General features: G+C 45.6%; 1 protein-coding gene across 1 annotated transcript in view; it reads right to left on the bottom strand.

Moving 5' to 3' along the window:
- LOC146336592 (putative short-chain dehydrogenase/reductase family 42E member 2) overlaps positions 1–21,795 on the bottom strand; it is a 34,745-nt gene extending 12,950 nt beyond the window's left edge. The window contains exons 1-6 of the mRNA XM_084817868.1: positions 21,541–21,795; positions 19,769–19,864; positions 17,453–17,513; positions 15,500–15,618; positions 13,183–13,258; positions 8,634–8,716 (exon numbers count right to left, since the gene is read on the bottom strand). Coding sequence (XP_084673994.1) covers positions 8,634–8,716; positions 13,183–13,258; positions 15,500–15,618; positions 17,453–17,513; positions 19,769–19,864; positions 21,541–21,795 — 690 coding nt within the window. The remainder of the gene's footprint in view (positions 1–8,633; positions 8,717–13,182; positions 13,259–15,499; positions 15,619–17,452; positions 17,514–19,768; positions 19,865–21,540) is intronic.
- Between the last annotated feature and the right edge of the window lie 210 nt (positions 21,796–22,005).

Genomic DNA, 22,005 nt, shown 5'->3' on the forward strand with positions numbered 1-22,005 from the left:
ATGGAGGACGGGGGAAGTGCCAGATGACTGGAGGAGGGCTAATGTTGTCCCTATCTTCAAAAAGGGTAAAAAGGAGGAACCTGGGAACTACAGACCAGTTAGCCTGACATCGATCCCTGGGAAAATTCTGGAGCAGATTATACAGCAATCCATCTGTAAGCACCTTGAAAATAATGCAATGATTACTCGAAGCCAACATGGATTTGTCAAGAACAAATCCTGCCAGACGAATCTGATCTCATTTTTTGATCAGGTCACCTCCCTTGTGGACCGTGGGAATGCTGCGGACATAATATACCTCGACTTCAGCAAAGCTTTTGACAAAGTGCCCCATGATATCCTGATAAGCAAACTAGCTCCAAGTGGGCTAGATGAAACAACGATCCGGTGGATCCACAGTTGGCTACAGAATCAGACAAAGAGTGCTTAACAATGGGATCTTCTCAAACTGGAGAGAGGTAATGAGCGGGGTACCACAGTCCTGGGCCCAGCGCTCTTCAACATTTTTATTAATGACTTGGAGGAGGAGGTGCAGGGAATGCTGATCAAATTTGCAAATGACACAAAATTGGGCAGGATAGCTAATACTCTGGAAGACAGAAACAAAATTCAAAGTAATCTTGATAGACTGGAGCACTGGGCAGAAAACAACAGAATGACATTTAATAGGGATAAATGCCACGTTCTGCACCTAGGAAAAAGAAACCAAATGCAGTTACAAGATGGGGGATACATGGCTCAACAACACTACAAGCAAGAAGGATCTTGGAACTGTTGTAGATCACAAGCTGAATATGAGCCAACAATGTAATGTGGCCGCAAAAAAGGCCAGTGCTATTTTGGGCTGCATTAATAGAAGCATAGCTTCCAAATCCCAGGAAGTACTAGTTTCGCTCTTCTCAGCACTTGGTTAGGCCTCATCTGGAGTACAGTGTCCAGTTCTGGGCACCACATTTTAAGAAGGATGCAGACAAACTGGAGAGGGTTCAGAGGCGGGCAACAAAGATGATCAAGGGACTGGAAACAAAGCCCTATGAAGAGAGACTGAAAGAATTGGGCATGCTTGGCCTTGAGACTGAGGGGAGATATGACAGCGCTCTTCAAGTACTTGAAAGGTTGTCCCAGAGAGGAAGGCCAGGATCTCTTCTCATCATCCCAGAGTGCAGGACACGGAATCATGGGCTCAAGTTCCAGGAAGCCAGATTCCGGCTGAACATCAGGAAAAGCTTACTGACTGTTAGAGCAATACGACAATGGAACCAATGACCTAGGGAGGTGGTGGGCTCTCCCACACTGGAGGCATTCAAGACAAGGCTGGACAGCCATCTGTCAGGGATTTATTTATTTATTTATTTATTTATATCCTGCCTTTTTTCCTCCAAGGAACTCAAGGCAGCATACATAATCCTCCTCCTCCTTCCATTTTATCCTCACAACAATAACCCTGTGAGGTAGGTTGGGCTGAGAGTCTGTGACTGGCCCAAAGTCACCCAATGGGCTTCCATGGCTGAGTGGGGACTAGAACCCGGATCTCCCGACTCCCCGTCCAGCACTCCAGCCACTACACCACACTGGATTCCTGCACTTAGCAGGGGGTTGGACTCGATGGCCTTGTAGGCCCCTTCCAACCCTACTATTCTATGATTCTATGATTCTAACTCTCTGCAAAAAGACCATATCTTTTGAATGTGTGAGTTGACCTACCTAGCATGCTTCGAAGCAGTGAGGATACAAATCAAGTAGGTTTATTAGCAAAGGGTCATTTGCACTGGGAAATTTTCACTTGGAATCAGAACACTTTTTGCTGCCCTCGAGAGAGCTAACTTAGCATGTGCATTTTACTTGTATTTAGTAAACAGCACTGTTAAAAAAGTAACCCAATTGAATTTCTTGTCCCATTTGTTTTTTGTCTCTACATGCATAGCATGTATTCTAAAATAGCAGAGGGAAAAATAAATAAAGCAAAAGCACCCTTACTGAGATGTAAATGTTATATTATGTGGACATTTTTGTGGGAATGCTTGTAGCATATACGTCCCTTACATTGTTTAAATTTAAGGGGGAAAAAACACAAAAGTACTGAAAACTGTTGACACACTAAAAGAGCAATCCTTTGGCCCTTGGGGGAGTGTTCCAAGAACCATAGGATATTTCAGATTCCTTGTTCCGACCTCGGAAGGGGGAGTCGGAGATATGACCCCCCCTCCCCAACCCTCTCACAGCTAGTGCAGAGAGAAACTCAACCTCTGAGAGCAGGAAAAAGGGGCATTACACTGGGCAGGGAGGGGAGAAGACCGGAAAAGCCAGGATATGAGTTATCCTGATCTCTTCGAGTCCCCTTTTCTCCCCCTCCAAGGTACCCTCGCTAGATGGGCTGAAATACAGGAGATCAGAGGATGGGCGGTAAAGATGCCTCCGCAACTCCTCCCACCCTGCTGGCTTCAGTCCAGCAGGGCACAGGACTCTTAGAAGACCCCAAGCTCAGGGGCTTCTGACCTGCAATGGTGCAGTTCATAGGACTGTGCCCTAAGTCAAAAAGGAGACCCTCTATGTTCTTGGCTAGACCATCAGATTGCTGTGGAGACTCCACCAATCTCCCAGTAAAGCCTGGAGATTTGGCGAAATATAAAGAGTGGAGTAGTAAAGACTGTCTCCACCCATCTCCCAGTAAAGACTGGAGATTTGGTGAGCCTTTTACAAGGCTGTAGACACTCCTACGACCTCAGGAGGGGGATTCTGAGATCTGATCCTTCCCCCCATCCCCTCACAACCACTGCAGAAAAAGCCACAAAGCCTGCTTTCGAGGTTGCAAAGAAGCGATCTTGGATGGCTTCAGGGAGGGTGAAAAGGGGATGGGATGGAGAGACAGATAGTGGCAGGAAGAGGAGAGGCTGGGAACTGAAGTGTCCTGTAGCTTCTCTAACATGTGTCCCTGCCCACAGCCACTAAGCAAGCTAGACAGGCTCAGGGGCTCGAATAGTGAGTTTTTTAAATATTTGGAGGAACGGTAGGTGAAATCGCCTCCGTCCTCCTCCCACCATGCTGGCAGCAGCCCAGCAGGGCATAGGACTTTTGGAAGCTTGAAGGCTTCCACCTAATGGACTTCAATCCCATAGGATTGCATTCTAACAAACGTTAGCCATCCAGAGAACTATGCGTGATAGTTCAGCAGAGTTCAATGCTCTTCTACGAAGGTTGTTGGGGCACTTTTTGTTTCGCTGTTACTACTTATCCATTCCATTTCACTCCGAGATATGTATTTCAATCATGTATTCTCCCATATACTTACCAGTTAACCATCTGAAAAACATTAATTATGCCTTTGAAAGTGCCAGTCAGGCTATTAATATTGTATTATTGCATTTGCAATTGGCTTTCTTTCTTTCTTTCTTTCTTTCTTTCTTTCTTACTTACTTACTTTTCTTACCTTTCTACACCACCCCACTAGCCAGAGCTCTCTGGGTGGTTCACAACCATCAAACCACAAAATGCATCATAAAATACAATAGAAAATGTCAAAGCTTAAAACTACAATATAAAAGTACAAACCACAATAAAACCTAGCAGAAATGCAAAGATTTAAAATACAATAACAGATTTAAAACAACAGAGCTAAAAGAATAAAATGTCTGGGAAAATAAAAAGGTCACCTGGCACCGGAAAGAGCACAACGTAGGCGACAGCCGACGAGGCTCCCTGGGAAAGTTCATTACTTGTGAAATGGGAAATTTTCTTCCCCACATCACTGAGCCCAATCCTATACTCGGATGTAAGTCCTACTCTGTTCAATGGGGCTTCCTTTCTAGGTAAGTGTGAATATCACTGCGTGTGAGTATCCCTGGACCCTTAATGCAGCCATCCTGTTGCATGACAATTAATTAAATTCAACTGAATCTCTAATAACGCTACCCACAAAAATGTGTGTATCGCTTCAAATTGCAGGGTGAGGGGAGAATCACATTTCTGAATGCTCAGACAAGGCACTTCATCTCACGGAGCTTTCATCCTGCTATTGAGAATGCTCGCTCAAGGATATTTGCCAGCCCTTTAGATGACATCATGAACCTCCAGGGCATCTCCTGCACTAAATGACCTTTATTCTGTTTTTAAATAGATCATAGATCATGACGTAGCAAATTACCCCACTTATGTTCCTCTTGAGTTCCCTCCATGAAAAAGGAAAAGCTGCAAGAAGAGGAGCCAGATCAATGAAACAAATGGAAAGGGGAGAAGGAGGGGGAAAGGAGGGGGGGAAAGGAAGCCTGTGTAGAGGGAGTCCGTTGTGATCCTGCATTTAAAATGGAAGGGGAAAGCTCCGTTTTAAATGTGGGATTTTAGGCTGGTATAGAGTGTAAGAAAGAAAACAAACAATAAGTAGAAAACTAGTACAGCAGTGAAGAAGCTACGCTAGAACCTTTCCTCAAGTGTGCTAGTTTTATTTGCAGGGAATGTTCTACATGGGGAAATGTTTGTTTGTTTGTTTGTTTATTAAAACTGCCACCCCCACAGTCTGTTTTTAAAAAGGTATTTATATATTCTAAGAAAATAAGAAGAGCCCTGCTGGATCAGACCAAGGGTCCATCTAGTCCAGCATTCTGTTCACACAGGGCCAACCAGCTGCCCATGGGAAACCCACAAGGAGGACATGAGTGCAACAGCACCCTCCTGCCCATGTTCCCCAGCAACTGGTGTACATAGGCTCACTGCCTCTGGTACTGGAGGTAGCACATAGCCATCAGGACTAGTAGCCATTGATAGCCTTCTCCTCCAAGAATTTGTCTAACCCTCTTTTAAAGCCATCCACGTTGGTGGCCATCACTACGTCCTGTGGTAGCAAATTCCATCGTTTATACGCTGTGAGAAGAAGACCTTCCTTTGATCTGTCCTGAATCACCCACAAATCACCTTCATGGGGTATCTCCATTGGGTTCTAGTATTATGAGAAAGGGAGGAAAATGTCTCCTTCTCCACTTGTCCACTCCATGCATAATTTTGTACACTTCTATTGTTTCTTTCCTCACTCACCTTTGTTCTAAGCTAAACAGTCCCAGACATTATAACTTTTCCTCATAGGGGAGCTGCTCCAGCCCCTTGATCATTAGAGAGCTTTTCTAAACAAGACATTTATTGTGCGCTCGTCATTCCTTACTCATGGTTGTCATGACCCTCCACTTTTGCTTCTGTTTTTTAAGAGCACTTCCCTGGGGGGTTTTTAGAATGGGGAGAATGGAATATTATATCTGAAAGTGAAAGAAAACCTATTTTGCTACTTGTATAATTGTGTTGTTCAGCTATAGCACAGTACCACCTAGACATTATGTAGCAGAAAAGGGAAAGTGCTCCTAAAAGGCCTTTTCTAGAAGCCTGCTGTTTTAGGGCCTGACAGACTCCTGGTGGCAATGCACTCCAGAGTTGTGGGGCCACTGGTGAAAAGGCCCTCTCTTATGTATTTGCCAGCCTAATTGCCCTCAAAGGTGGGCAAGTAAGAAGGGCCTCTGTTGCTGTGCTTGAAGTGTGGGCAAACTGATATGAGTGAAGGCAGTCCTTCAAGTAATTTGGTCTCAAACTGTTTAAGGCTTTAAGGGAGCAATCCTATGGCCACTAGTCAGTGGCTAGACAGCCATAGGATACGTCGGTTTCTGGGAACTGACCTTGCAGCCCACACACCGAGGTCGGTTCCCTGAGAACCGACCTTCCCCGCTTCTTGCGCTGCCTCACAGGCAGCGTGGAAGGGCCCCGCACTCCACACTCGGAAGAGGAGCGCGGAGCGGTGAAAATGGGGTGTTCCGGGATGGGGAAGGTGGAAATGCCAGTACGACACATCCTATGTGTTGTCCGGCAGCCGCTTCCTCCGCTCCGCCTTCCCGCGGCTAGACAGCTGAAATTGGCTGTCCAGCCACAAATGCAGGGTGGCTGAAGCGCAGAGGGGAAGATCCCCTTCGCGCTTCTCCTGCCCTGCATTGGATAGGCTGCCACCTCCGAGTTTGGAGGCGGCCGCCTAACCCAATAAGATTGCACCCTAAAGGTCAAAACCACTACTTTAAACTGGGCTTGGAAACACACCAGTAACCAGTGCAGCTGACATTACAGTATAGGCAATATACGATCTGACTGCCTCACTCCCACCAAACCCTTGGGCAACCGCATTCTGGACCAGCCAAAGTTTCTCAATGTCTTCAAAGGCAGTCCCATGTACAGCACGCTACAGTAGTCTAGCCTGGACAATGGGCATCACTAGTGCATGGATAACTGAGGCAAAGTCTGTCCTCTCAGTAAGTTGGTAAAACACTCCTGGACATTGCAGCCACCTGAGCGTCCCCAGTTCGCATAAAGTCCAGGAGGACCCCCAGACTATGCACTTGGTCTTTTAGGGAGAGTGCGACCCCATCTAAGAGGACTTGTAAACCTCGATCCAGAGTAGTTGGTTTTCCAAAACCATAGCACCTCCATCTTGTCTGGATTAAATCTCAGCTTGTCCATCCTCATCCACCCCCAAACAGCTCCAGACAGTGGTTCGAGAGTTCCACAACCTCCCTGGGATATGAAAATGGAAACGAGAAGTAGAGCTGAGTATCATCCACATACTGATGACACTTCAGCCCAAACCTCTGGTTTCATGGAGATCTTAAAAAGCATGGAGGAGAAGATGGAGCCTTGCAGCACCCCACAAGCTAACGGCCATGGGTGGAACTGAAGTCCCACAGCTTCACCTTCCGAGACCACTCTTCCAGGAAGGACTGGAACCTCTCTTATACCATGATAAACAATCCAGAAGGATACCGCAGTCAACAGTGTTGAATGAGAGGACCAGAAGAACCAACAGGGTTGCACTCCCCCATCTATTCCCCAGTGTAAGTCATCAACCAGGATGATCAGGCCAGCATTATTTTCATCCCACAACCAGGTCTGAAACCTGATTGGAATGGATCCAAATAATCAGTATCATCCAACACTGTTTGAAGTTTCAAAGCAATGTTGCAGCACCTTGCCAAGGAATTACTTAATCAGCCTGATACTTCGGCAGTCCTGCAACAAGTGCTGTACCCACGCAATGCCCTAGGGCCCTGATCCCCACGGGCTGAAGTGGCAGAGTCTACTTTGGGTTTCTACCCCCTTACAGTGCTGCAAAGGTAGACCATGCCTTTAGGATGCCTTTAAAATATGCTTTCCAAATCATTTGACATTTTAAATGTCTGAATGTACAGTTCTATGTCTTTTCTTCCTGGGTTAGTGAAATAAATAAACCCAAACGCTCCGTACTGAACAAACTGACAAAATAAAACCCTCACCCTGCAGACTAACATGTGGTCTAAAGCCACTGAACTACACGATGTATTGCCTTTTTGCTAGATTGCTAGAAGTTTCCTTTTTTAAAAAAATTTGATTTTAATTCCAATTTAATTTTTAAAACACGTTTTATGGAAAGATAATGCCTGACCAGGTTCCCTCAGAAACAAGATTATCATCCAGTCCAGGGGTTATATCCAGTGTTACTATAGATACAAGACCAACAATGGATGCAACTTATTGGATACAACCCCTTGTGCAGGAGGTGGGCAACATGTCCAGATGTTTTGGCCTACAACTCCCATCATGTCTCACCATTGGCTATGCTGGCTAGGGCTGGTAGGAATTGTAGGCCAAAAAACCTGGAGGCTCCAGAAGGAAAGAAACATCTCAGGATGCAACGATTTTATTTGTGGAAAGCCCAACATGTTTTGGCCTTTTTTCTTTTTGCCTTTAAGGCCTTCTTTATGGGGCTGTAAGAATAATATAGGACAACACACGAGTACATTAAAAAAACACACACATATATTTATGCACATTGTAACTAGGCCTGTCCATACAGTTTAGCATTAAAAACATAAACCACTACACACTGTGAAGGCCTACATTTTTTATAATGTAATAATGTAATAATGTTATTATCATTGCTATCATTATCATTATCATTATTATTACAGGCCCTTGAAGAAGGCTTTAAAATTTAAAAAAGAGGCTGAAAAACGTTGAGTTTTCCACAAATAACCCTAACCCCACCAGAAAAAAGATAGAAAAGTCAGAGAAGAGAAACAGGGATTGAGAGGTAAAGGAAGAAGAGAGACTGAAAGAACTGGGCATGTTTTGCCTTGAGAAGAGAAGACTAAGGGGAGATAGGATAGCGCTCTTCAGGTACTTGAAAGGCTGTCACAGAGAGGAAGGCCAGAATCTCTTCTCGATCATCCCAGAGTGCAGGACACCGCATCATGGGCTCAAGTTACAGGAAACCAGATTCTGGCTGAACATCAGGAAAAACGTCCTGACTGTTAGAGCAATACAACAATGGAACCAATGACCTAGGTTGGTGGTGGGCTCTCCCACAGTGGAGGCATTCAAGATGAGGTTGGACAGCCATCTGTCAGGGATGCTCTGACTTGGATTCCTGCATTGAGCAGGGGGTTGGACTCGATGGTCTTATGGGTCCCTTCCAACCCAACTATGCTATGATTCTATGATTTCAGTGCATTTAACAGTGAGGACACCACTGTTTTTAAACTCAGATTTCAGCTAAGGGGAAAAATTTGGATCCAGTGTTTTGTGTAATGCATCCCCCCCCCCCCCCCGCCGCCCGGAGCTCATAAAGCAATGCATACCATTAGACGTGGAAAATGTCTTTGCTCTCCTGGTCCGTAGATGCCTGGTGGGCGAAGAACACATGTTCGTAGTTTATCGCCTCCTAGGAGAGAACAGAAGTCCTGATGAAATAACTTTGCATGACAAAGCAACACAGAAATGGCACCTAAGAAGCTGAAAAGAGCAGTGGTACATACACTTTTCCAAGTAGGACTTTGGAGAAACGGCTCCTTAAATATTTTAGGAACAAAGGAAGCTGCCTTATATCAAACTGAGACCATGGGTCCAGCTAGCATTGCTTATGCTGATGGGCACAAAGGGTAAAACCCAACGTAAATCCTCCTTAGAGTAGGGCCATTGAAATGAATGGGATGTAAGTTAGTCAGGACTAACTGAAGTCCCATTCATTTCAATGGGTCTACTCTAAAAAGGAGTTATGATGGATTTTAGCCAAAGTTTCGAACATGGGTCTTTCTTGAAAGCTCCTTGGAGATGTCAGGGATTGAACATGGGACCTTCCTCATGTGCTGTACCACTGAGCTACACACCCCTTCCTTTTCTTAGCATGAGCTGGTCTATCAGTCATTTATCAGGGATTAGCTCCCACCCCTGGGTCTGTAGAAGTGTCTATGTGCGGAAATGGATGCACCTCGTATCTAGCGCATGTCCATGTAAATACATGTGTCACGTTTCCCTTGGCCCCCACCTTCCTCATGCACCCACACAAGAAGAGCAGCTTCAGTCTCACGCCTTTAATTCAATATCAACAGGTTCATTACAGATGCAAATCCCCAAAGGCTCTCAGGCTACAAAGGAATAATAGCAGGGGATCCAAATGGGAGCTACGATGTTGCCAGCAGTTTGAACAGGGACTTGCTGGCTAGAATAATGTAGGGAGGGAAACCCCTCCCATCCAGTGATGCTCCCCTACGTTGACCCTCACGCCTCGCCTACCGGGTCGACCCTCTGAGCTCTGCCTCTAACTTTTCCCGCTTTGCTCTGCGCCGCAGTCTAGCATCCCTCAGGTCATGCCCCACACTCTCCTCCTCCTCCTGGATTCTCATGGGGGGCGGGGGGCTTCAGGCCCAGCCATCTGGGTGCTAGCCTCCTGAGAAGCACACCTCTCCATATCTGAACTGGCTGGGGAAGATGCCTCCCCGGGTCTGGCTGTTCACTTCCCTTTCTGAATCTGAACTGCTAACTATCTCCATACACTCAGAATCAAGCCTGACAGCATGTGCATGAACCTCTAAGGTGCTATGCAGCACGCAACCGGCCATTTAGCTCACTGAAGTTGCCGAAGGGTATTTTGAAATGCTGAGGGTGAGGATGGAGGTATTATGGGAACTGTGTCTTTGTTTCAGGTTGGAGACATTGGAACATGAGACAGGGTGTGGTGGTGAGACATTCAGGAACAGAGCTCCAGGGTGTTCATGACCTGCTTGGAGCAGTGTGGGGTCAGAGGAAATTATTGAGACTCAGTACCAAAGACAAGGTCTGTAGGCAGTCCAGGAACATAGGGATGTACGAATCCCACTTACCAGTCTGCTGCCAGGGTCCACTGGCGGGGAGGGGAGGCGATCCGTCCCTCTCCCCGGAATCCTCTCCAGCCAGCTCCGCTCTGCAGCAAGGCCACGGAGCCACCGGCTGGGGCTGGCCACAGCTGGACGTCTGGCCACTGCTGGGCCACTGCAGCTGCAAATGGCGGCCGTCATAGCGGTCGCCATTTGCGTGCCTGCCTTTTGCCATGATAGGCTACGTACGTATTTTGGCAGGGACACAATGCCGCTACGCCATTTGTGTCCCTGCCTTTTACGTAGCCTATCACGGCAAAAGGCAGGCACGCAAATGGCAAGCACTACGCCATTTGCGTCCCTGCCTTCTGCCATGACAGGCTCCATAAATACTTACGTAGCCTATCACGGCCTAATGCAGGCATGCAAATGGAGGCCGCTATGACGGCCACCATTTGTGGCCGCAGCGGCTGGAAGACGACCTGGAGCCGCTACCGCAGCCGCCGCCACCAGGAAGATCCGTCCCGGGGGAATTTCGGGGGGTGGGGAGTCAGTTCCACCACGGACTCCGGGGGGCCAGATTCTAAAGAATCCGGCCTCACTGGAGTCCGTGGCAGATTTCTCCAACATCCCTACAGGAACAGCATGTTCCAGGGAAGAGATGGGTTATTAGTGAAATACAAGGCGTGAACCTGAGAGTTGGTGCACAGAAGTTGCTCCAGCACTCTGTTCCTAGATCTAAAAGTGTTTAAGCCGGAGCCTTCAGAGAGCCACCCAGAGCACACCGGCAGACCGCTTGAGAAATGATTTGCTTATGAGCATAGCCTTGCTCACAAGTATCTTTACTCATGAGGAGTCCCTATTCCACAAACAGGCACTTCTGCATTTGGCAGCTTTAGATAACCTTTAGATATTTTTAGATGTTCTCAGGGCTAGGTGGCTACTCAACATCTGCCTCTCAGTCCAAGAGGGAGCTAGCTCTCATTGTCAGAGGTCCTTCTCTGTGAGCCCCTGCCAAAGGAAGTGAGTTAGGTAGCTACCAGGAAGAGGGCCTTTTCTGCTGTGGCACCTCAGCTGTGGAATGAGCTCCCTAGAGATGTTCACCTGGTGCCTACGTTGTACTCCTTCTGGTGCCAGGTGAAGACCTTTCTATTCTCCCAGTATTTTAGCATTTTAGCTTCCAGGGCCACATCTATATGAGCCTTTTACTCCAGGGCGGCTGTGAGTTGAGGTCCTTTGGGACATACGATGCAGTTGCCACTTCGCAGCCACCTGTGGCTTTTTCCCAGAAAACGTGGATTTCCAAAGAGGTTTTTGCTGCGATGCTTTTTATTTGCTGCGGGTTTTCCGCAGTTGCGAGCTGTGTGTCCCTTCCCCAAACCAACTTTGGATTTTGTGGTGGGCATGTTGTGGGTGTGCATAGTGCTTGTGTCACTCTGTGATGCCCCTTTACTCCCCCTGCCCTTCGCAGCTGCGCAGTTACAGAGGCACGGAGAGGCATTTTCATTTATTTAATCACACTTCCGCACATTTTTGCAGCCTTGTATCTACGTAATGGTTGCTTTGGTGCCAGTGCCCAAGGGCTGGGGCTGGGGGTGTCTCAGGGGAGCAGAAGGTCCAGGACCAACTTCACTCCGACAACCATTTCAGAGTGATGGGTAGGCACGTACCTCTCGCACCTTGTGAGTGCGAACCATTGCAAGAGTCTTAGGCTGGGGAACTGCCAAACAGCTGGCGTGGAAATGAAGGAGCACAGATCACCCACATTTTACCTAATGAGGGACGGACAGACACAACAGAACCCCTAAAATACAAAACAGCCACTGAAGCATCGCACCCCCACGCTCACAGGCCTGCACAGCTACGCATTAAAATATAACGGCAAAAAAAGGGCAATTTCCACAGTGGAGTCTGTTGGGGAAGACTGCAGTAAATCGCAAGTAAATCACTGCAGAAACTAATCGCAGCTGCAATGCTGCACAGTTGCGACCGAGTGAAGGGTGAAAGCAGTGCCATTTAGATGGGGCACTGGTCTTTTAGCTCTGGTGTTTTAAATCTGTATTTTAAATCTCCTAATTGTTTTATTCTGCTTGAACTGTAATTTTAAGCTTTTTAGGTTTTAAGCTTTCATATTTTATATTCTTTATGCTGTGCTTTGTGGTTTTAATTTTTATGAACTGCCCAGAGAGCTTCGGCTATTGGGTGGTACAGAAATGAATTTAGATAGATAGATAGATAGATAGATAGATAGATAGATAGATAGATAGATATGTTGTGCGAAGAAGAGTTGATGTCCACCTTCCCCAAGGGCCCAAGATCCCTCTGATCTGTTTATTATTAACCCAAATGCTCCAAGCCTGGGCCTTGACATGGAAACTAGTGAGGACTAAGCTCTGGTTACTTTCCATTTGACAATAATCATAATATATAAAGCCTGTCATGCAGAAGCAGAAACGACAGTTGCCTGGACTACTGTAGTGCACTCTATGTGGGGCTGCCCTTGAAGATGGTTCAGAAGTTACAGCTGGTGCAGAACACAGCGGCTCACCTGATTAAAGGCAGCCATCAGTGAGGAGTTGCACTGGTTACCAGTTGTTTTCTGGGCCCAATTCAAGGTGTTGGTATTGACCTTTAAAACCCTATATGATTCCAGCCCAGTCTATCTTAAAGAGCACCTCCAGCAACACCAGGGATGCTGCTCAACGACATTGATCTTCGACGGCCTTCTGTCTGTCCCATCAGCTGGGACAGCTAGGCTGGTGAGGACTAGGGAGAGGGCCTTTTCTATGGTGGCCCCCACCCTGTGGAATTCTCTCCCTAGTGACCTCCACCATGCCCCCTCTTTGATGAGCTTCCGCTGGGCTTTGAAAATCTTCCTGTTCAGGTGGGTGTTTGGGGTGGGATAGGGTTTTTTAGAGCAATGTTGTTTAGTTGATCATGTAAATTTGTTGTATTTTGTGTTATTTGTATTGTATGCCGCCTAGAGTGGCCAGGTAGCCAGCCAGATGGGCAGCTAATAAATCTAATAAATAAATAAACAAATAAACAAACATACCTTCAAGTGGAGTCCCATTAGCAGCCAATATCATTTGATCTGCAATTGCTTTGCATCTGGAATAATGGTCTTTCTCCTAAAAAAGAAAAAAGGAACATCAATATGAGTTGTAACTCATCCTGTAAATAGCATGTCTTTTTTTCCTATTTCAGTCATGGTGCAGGTCGTGTATAAATACTGATTCAATGGGTTGGTTCAGAGATAACTTTCTGAATCCTCTAGGACTGGGAACATACTGCAGAGTAATGGGCCTTATCTTCACCATGTGTACTTGGATGTGATGACCCAGTTTGCAGGATTAAACATGGCTTGTTAAACCGCAAGTTCTTTGGGAATGTTCAGGAGCAAGTTAGTCGGCTGGTTCCCACCCACTCGCCAGTTTCCACTTTGCAGAACAACCCAAGAACAAACCATGGGTTAAAATTCTGGGTTTTCTCCCTCAACAATCCAGAGTTCCAGGTTCAGACGTCATGGAGAACAACCCAGGAAGAAGGCATTCCTGGGCTGTTTGGCAAAACAGGTGAGTGGGTGCGAGCAACCTATGGGTTGTTTAATCATGGAAATTGAGTCAATAAGGTAAACAGCAAAGTGTTTAACAGAATCTCGACTTCACCATTTTATCTGAGCCAGCAAACTATGGTTGTGTTTGCTCTCTAAACCATCATCAGTTCTTGAACTGAAAAAGCAAGTGCAAACTATAGTTTCTAGTTTCAGATGTAATGGCGAACATTAAATGGTTTGCACTAAACAAGAAGAAGTGAATTGAATTGAATCTTACAAGTGGGAGCGTGTAAGTCTAAGGTTCACTCAAGCCAAGTAGATCACCAAATCAGCAGAGTATTTATGTATTTCTCATTTTCCTATGAACTGCAAGTCATGACTGCCCTGCTCCGGGGTAAGGCATCTGTAGCAGGGAGAGTGGGTCATTTTAGATTTTGGACTTTCAGTGACCCACTGTTTTGTTGGGAATATTGCAACCTCATCTGCAAGTTGTAGGAAGGGGGCAGTTTGGCATTTAGCCAGTTAATGAATGAGACTTTGGGGGCATAGCTAGACTTAGGAACTCTATAGTCTACATGTGGCTTCCTGTTTTCTTCTTTCTGCTTCTCCCCCTCCAGCCCCCCGCTTTCCTCCATTGCTGGGAGGACATGTGCGCTCTCTGTCCTGCCTGAACACAGAGGAATGGACTGAACAAACTCTTCTTTCAAACTGTAAGCTGTGCCTGCATATTTTAATGCAAGAATACTCACAAGTAAACCATTGTATCTTTTTCTAACCAAAGAAGGTATGTTCTCTCTTTTTTAGCTTTTGTGTGAATATGCAACTGGTGAACGCTCATTCTGCTTTGCCTCACGCTGCTAAATTGCCTTTCTAATAAGTAGGCAGCAATACCATACAATACTATGCAAACCCACATCTTTCAAGATGTGGTAACCCAGCCCTTCTGTGTTCGGGGGCCCTCCTGCACTTTCTGCTAAGTGGAGCCCTGGATTTCTGCCCGAAAGTCTTACCCTGATGGCACCACTAAGCATCTAATCTCTCTTTAGGCCCTTCATAAATAGTAACCCATAGGTCATTAGATGACAGAGAACAGGGAACGTCACACATAACGCTCTAGGGGAAATTGAGTCAAAGGTTGTAAGACATTTTCCCCCTGGAAATGCTTCTCATAGAATGCATCCCTCCACCCCACCCCAAATTCCCGTTGTTTAGTTGCATTGCCCTTCCAGTGCAATTTGTCCTCCTGTCTTCTAGAGGGCGCACTAACACCAGCAGAGGGGCCAAATGGAGAAGGCAAGTGGCTGTATTGCAGCAGTGCTACACCAGTGCCAAGAAAAGAAGGTATCCTTCCTTTGCTGTGGGAAGGCTCGGATGAAGGACAATGCTTCTTTGAGCAACATGGAGGCTCTTCTCCAATAATGATGGACATTTTGCTTGTTACTAATAAGGAGAAGTTGATCCGAGAGAACAGAGTCATATGAACACAGGAAGGCAATCTAGATGTTTGGGCCATTGTAAATCAGTGGAGGCTGGTGGCTCATCCACTCTGGGTTTCAGTCAGAACTCTAAAGAAGCTATCCAAGGTGATGCACTGCCCCAATGACATTGAAGCCACCAGCCCCCACTGTTGTAAACGTTATGATTGATATTTTTTAATATTGTTTTTAGTGTATGCCACTCTGATCTCCTTAGAGAGGATGAATGGGATAGAAATAATTTTAAATGAATAAATCTGCTAGAATATTCTGCTTTCTGTTTTAAGTTCTTGGAAGAGTACATCTTCAGAGACCCTGTGATATAATTCTGTCCCAAATACCTTCTCCACTGACAAATACGGCACTGTTTCCTCATCTCCATCTGTGATAGGATGTTCTCTGCATATGACATTCACCGAACTGGTATATATCAGTCTGGAAACATTTCTTTTTTTGCAGACTATATTGAAATGAAATATAAGATTGAAAAACAACGATGAAGTCTATGGTGGCTGAATATGAGTGTCTTTCTGTGCTTTTTGATGATAGAACAGTAGGGTTGGAAGGGGCCTACAAGGCCATCCTCGTAGGATGGACCATACAAATGGACCATCCTTGATGGTCTATTTGTATTTCAGAGCTCTGTCTTATCAATGACAGAGGGTTCAATCAAGATTTAGTCATATGTAGAGTAGACCCATTGAAATCAATGGGACTTCAGATGGTCATGACTAACTTAGGGGCCATTGATTTCAGTGGGTCTGCTCTAAGTGTGACTAAATTTGTATTGAGCCCAACGTTTGTATATCTATGTGTATATATATGTACACGGCAGAACTGAGATTTGGAAAAATAATCCTCGGTGAGACCTACCTTCAGTTTCAGAAATCCATATGTGAGGAAAAACACAGGATGCTTCAAGGCACCAAAAATTCCTTGAATAAGGCATGCTTTACAAATTAAAGGGGCCACTGCCACCAACGAATGGGGGTAAATTGTTCTGTACAAGTGTTGGCCATGATTCCTCTCTATTCATGCAAAACTAATTGTGCGCAACAACTAGATGGGGATGTACGTCCTCACTAAAAGATGCATCCTGCTATAAATGTTAACGTATGTGTTTTAGAAATAAGTAAATTAAATTAATGAATAAATAGAAATGTGGATGCAAGTGCACCTCCAGATATATTCTGGCTGCCTATGTATACGTTTGCTTCTGTATGTGGACTGGGGTGATAATAGCTAGCATTTTTTAATTTGTTTATCATCCACATTTTAAAAAACAGAAATTGGGGTTATAATGGCCTCTAAGCACCACTGACCCGCTTATCAATTCCACATGTAATAACATGACAAGATGTCCCTGATGTTGCAAAAAATTCCTTGATGTCCCACTGACACATTGTGGGAGGCCCACTTAAAAATGGCAGAGTTAGGATAATAAAGGAAATCACATATTACAGTGCCTGTTTGTTTATACGCACATTATACAAGGAGAGGCCAATGGTAAGTGGTAAGAAAATTCCCTTGCATACTGGCCGTCTCAGGTTCAAAACCCACCATCTCCAGCTAAATCAGCCTTGTATTTAACAAATCACCTAGTCGCCCCAGGTGTGAGGGACCACCATATTGTATGGTCCCTGACAGATAAAGATCAAGGAATGTAGCCAGTGCTGGCCCCAGGTTTTGCGGGGTCCTTGGGCAAGACATGCTTAATGGGCCCCCTCCTTTAGTGAGTCTACCTTTCAACCACCATTGTCACCAACCCCTGCTCCTCCTCCTCTTCCTCATCACTGTTACCAGGCAGAGAGCCAATGATCAAGTAGGCTGTGGCATCTACTGTTCCTCCTTCTCACCACCACCGTTGGCTGGGCCAGAGTGAGAGTCAGGTGAACAGTCAGGTTGGAATGGTGAAGAGCAGGAGCAAGCCCAGGGGACTGTAGTCAGTGGGCCCCTGCTGGGGTGTGGGCCCTCAGCAAGTGCCCAACCATGCCTACCCTTGATGCATCCCTCAACAGAAAAAGGGGTTTCCACCCCTGCCTCAATGTGTGTATGTATTATAAAAAGTACTAAATCCTAACAGATTTGGGGGGATATAATAGAATATTGCTTTCCTCAGTAACCACTTAGTTTGCCTCTGCTAGTCCTAATCACCCTGTTATCAAAGAAGAGGGCAGCCGTGCCTTTCACAAATCCTTGTCCTGTAGAAGATTCTAGAGCAGGCTTCCCGGACCTTCAGAAGAAGGAAGGCCACTGTGGATCGGCACCAAGAAGAAAATCTAGTTGCAACCTACCGTTGATGACTACTTTGGTTCCACCAACATTTATCGACTCAATTTCTTCTTTCTTGTCTAGCTATAGAAGCAAAGAGACTGTTAATGTGTCCGACTTATAATTACTGAGCAAGCTGAAATAATTCAAAGCCTAAACTATTTTGTCAGAACTAGAGTTACAGTTAACACAGGGTGGGGAAAGAACTTGAAAGGCTTTTTCCTGTAAATCTCAGTGGAATTATATTTTCCAGTCGGTTTGATATGAAAACATCACTTGTCCAGAAAGAACAAGAGAAGTGTCCTCCAGAAGTTAAAGTCTTCAATGTCAGGCTCCAGAATCTGTTATTGGACTCTGGAACCACTATCTCCTATAGAGGGTGATACTTCCGCCCCCCCTTAACAACTGCAGAGTGCTTGGAAGTCAGAGTGCCTCTGGGCATGTGTGGAGTACCTTTTTTCCCCTTACTGCGCTGTCACACCCATCCTTGCCATATCTAGGATTTGATTGATTCCATTTCTGCTCACCCAGAATACTCAATGGTCACAGGGAGAGAGCAGCCTGTAACATATTGGTATAACACATGAATAATTAAACTTGTATATCACTTTTATCTGCTGCTGCTTTTTTAGATTGGTTGTTCTTAAGAAGTTTTTTTGTATGCATTTTTGTGCAGGGTTATGTGAGTTTTATATCATGTGTGTGTTTTTAATTATGTTAGCTGCTTTGATTACTGTAATAGAAAGGCAGGATACACACACACACACAACCTCAGGGTCAAGCTACAATCACACATCCTGATGCCGCTTAAAAACAACAGACAGAACAGAAGCTCAGAAGGGTCAGGGTAAGGGAGTGGGGTTAACCCTTTCCATGCACACTATTTTCCCAACTGAAAATCAGCTTTAAGGGTGAAAAGACAGCTGTAGACAAAAAAGGCAGGTTGAGTATAGGCACCTGTCCCCTTTTCCCCAGCAGGGGTAACAATCAGGGCAAACTGCATGTTACATTAAATGCATTTGTGTATGCGTGTTATTGCTTTTTCTTTTCTTAAAAAATAGCAGCTGTAGAGGGCCCTGATCCAGACAGGTACCACAGCATGCATTGACTTTAATTCAGGAGTAGGCACTGGCATGCCCATGGGCACCTTTCTGGGCACCAGCCTAGGTAGGTGCCCTGCCACTTTCACTCCTTAAAAAAGCCTGAACATATTTCTTATTGGCAACTAAGATTGCTGTGAAATAGGTTTCTGTTGTTGATGAAAACTGTGGGTTCAAAGGAGTTGTTTAGTGTGCTGGGGCTCAGATCCCACCTCTGCCTTGTACTCAGCCTTTTCGGCAGGCTAACTTCTCCTTTGCCATACCCCCAGGCAGCCATTTTGTGGTGGTGCCCATGACAGTTTTTAAATGGCCAAATGTGCCCATAGCCCCAAAGTGTTGCCTACCTCTGGTTTAATTCTTCCCCTGGCATACTAGGGTCCTGTCCAAAATGTCCTCAACATCCTGGAAGGAAGCTGCTATTAACAAATTAAAACTAAACTACTGTATTGGCCCCAGGAGTGTAACCAAGTCACCTGTAGTGTTAGAGGGGCCTAGAGATCCATAATGCCTTGCTTGAGTTGGTTATGGGTGCCATTTCCTTGCTAGTAAGCCTCTGAGCATGTGAAGATGAGTCAAAGGGCTGATAGCAGTGGGTCCAAGCACATTCCATACGAATGAGCCTGAGAGAGTCTTATCTGCCTGGGAAGCGAAGGTTGTTTACCTTAAAGCTGCAGGTGGCTGTGCTGAGAACCAAACGCTGTTAGTCTGTGCTGGGAATGAACGCTAGGGGGTGCTTGCTGCTGTCATGCTGCCTCATTGCTACAATGTATGGTATAAAACCCATTGTACCCCATGGCTCTGGGTTCAGAGAAGCTGTCTGATCCAACCATTGGGTATGCCTGTGTGCTGTAAGTTACTCAATAAAATACTCCTTGTAAGTAAACCTGGGTCTGATTTGTCACTATCTGGGCACCTCTAAATTAAGAGGTCGATGCACGCGCACCCACGCTTAATGTAACATGTAATTTAGCCTCTGATTTATGCAGAGATGTCATTCAGTCAGGAAAACAGTGTAAATTGAATGGGTTAAACACCCGTCCCCTGTTGCCCCAAGACAGTCCCTCCCTCCTCATACAGCTGTTTTTAAACTCTAAGAAAAGATATTAGAGAAATCTGAACAGGGATCTCCCGTGTCATGTGTAGTTCGACCCTGTGCTAGCATATTATATTCCACTATGGATCAAGCTAAGAAGGAACCAGGCACTTCTTCCAAACTCACGAAACTGTATGTTGACTCACTTGCTCCAATCCTGACATACCATATGATGCTGCATGGAAAACACAGTCCACCCCTTCACAGGCTCTGAAAATGGCATCATAATCTCTTACATCACCCTGCAATGTATGTGCAACAAAATATTTACCATTTATCATTAATTCATGCTGTAATAAGCACTTAAAATATAATAAGCTCTACTAAGCACTTACTGGAAGCAGTTGCAGAGCTTTACATAAATCATCCCAATCTTTCTTGCAACAAATCTGAATGGTAGGCTTGTACGTTATGTCCGTATTACAGATGTCAGTTTAATAATACATCTGCACAAGGCCTCTTTTTAGGGTCACTCATCACAACCAGTCCCTGTGAGCTTAGGGTCACCATCTCTGTTCTGGAGAGGTTCTGCGCCTATAACATCTGCATGTCAGGCAAAAGCTCAGCAGATTTTCCTGGGGGGTGTTTCCACAACAATGGAAGGAGAAGTGAATGGAAGAGTATAGGATCTTTAAAAAAAAAAGAATCAGCTTTGCTGCAATGTGGTTCATGCAGGGCTCCACAAGCGAGTGCTCTGCACCAGTAAAAATCACTTCTCAGAACATACTTCTGGGTGGGGGTGAGGATTGGAGTGAAAGTCATCTGACTGACAGGGGCTGCTCAACCAATAAGAGAGGCTCCCCCCCCCAGCTCTCCCCCCGTTTCTCCTTTACCCTGAAGTTCCAGATGCACCTGCATTTCAGGAACAACCCTCATTGACCACAATGGGAGTTACTTCTGAGTAGACACTAAATTGTGGAGTGACAGGAAATACCTCTTGACTGGAGTCACGGTGAAAGGACACCCCTGGGCAAGGCTAGCATACCTAAGGTCAATGTGGGGGTTGGGGCACACGGCAACTATACCGAGGAGAACCCAAAGTAAAGAAAAGAGTCGGACTTTAAGCAGTCTCAGGAAATCTGTTTTTTCTATGATAAACTCCAGGGTGGCTGCTGGATGGCCACAACGTAATGTATCCCTAACGACCTCCAAACTCAGCCAGCTCGGAGTAAATCACTCATGGAGACACCCCCATGGTGCAGATATAGGAACGAGACTCAGATTCCATCAGGCTGCAACGCAGAAGGAGAAAAGAGAAGCAGGGCCATTCGATAGCCTCTCCTGAGAGATTGGCCACCTTTGGCAGAGATTCCGGCTTTGTTCACACGGAGCTTTTATTCTGTGATTGAGATTGCTCCTTAATGGAAGGCTCTTTACACGACACCGTGAACCTCCAAGGCGTCTCCTGCACTAAATGCCCTTTCTTCCATTTTTAAATAGATCACAGATAATGAGCTATCAAATTACCCCTTTGCATTTTGCTTGAGTTCCCTCCATGAAAAGAGTAAAAGAGGAGCAAGATCAATGAAAGATCATGGAAGACTCAGATATGGGGAGAAGGAGGGTGAGAGGGGAGGGGGAAAAGGAAGCGGGTGAAAAAGGGAGTCGTTGTGATCCTGCATTTAAAACGGAAGCAGAAAGCCCCGTTTTAAATGCAAGATTTTAGGCTGGTGTATAGATGCCCTCCATCAGGCCACCTGAACTGTTCCCATCCCAGCTGGTCACAATCAGAACTGAAACTTTAAGGACTAGTAGCTTGTTGCTTTCCTCCTCCCTTTTCCTACTTTTTAAGCCAAGGACAAGAAGTGCCTTACTACTGATATTGGTAAACTACTCTGGAAGCCAGATGTGTTGAACTACAAGTACTATCACCCTGCAGCAATGATGCTTGAAATAAATGAATTGTTGTTTATCTTACCTGGATGAAGACAGCTCTGTTGGGAATTTCCCACTTAAGCTTCTGTCTGTCGAACAAAACAACACTAATTCCTTCATTGGTGAGGGCACAGCTCAGGTGGTATCCAAAGTAGCCTGCAGCTCCTGTTATCAATGCCTTCGCAGTTCTATACAATGGTCCAGCGAGCCCACTGAGTCTGAAATCAGACACTTGGCTGCAGTATGGCACAATTTCATCAGATCTGGTTTGCACCACATTTCTAGGTTGAGAAAACATTTTGAAAAATCGTCCCTCCTGCTCCTTGCGAGGGTGCACACAATTCTATCAGTGCGCTGTGTTACAAGCCTCCAGACCTGATTGCCAAAGTCTTTTTAAATGTTTGCCAGTATAAGATTCATAGAAATGACAATTATTGAGGCATCTGGATTTCAGTTGATTAATGATACCTGAGGTCTCAAGGAAGCAGGTCATGGTTTAGTCCCACAA

Source organism: Heloderma suspectum, chromosome 12 (assembly GCF_057233095.1).
Source record: "Heloderma suspectum isolate Gila_16-S chromosome 12, 16-S_ref, whole genome shotgun sequence".
Lineage (NCBI taxonomy): Eukaryota > Metazoa > Chordata > Lepidosauria > Squamata > Helodermatidae > Heloderma > Heloderma suspectum.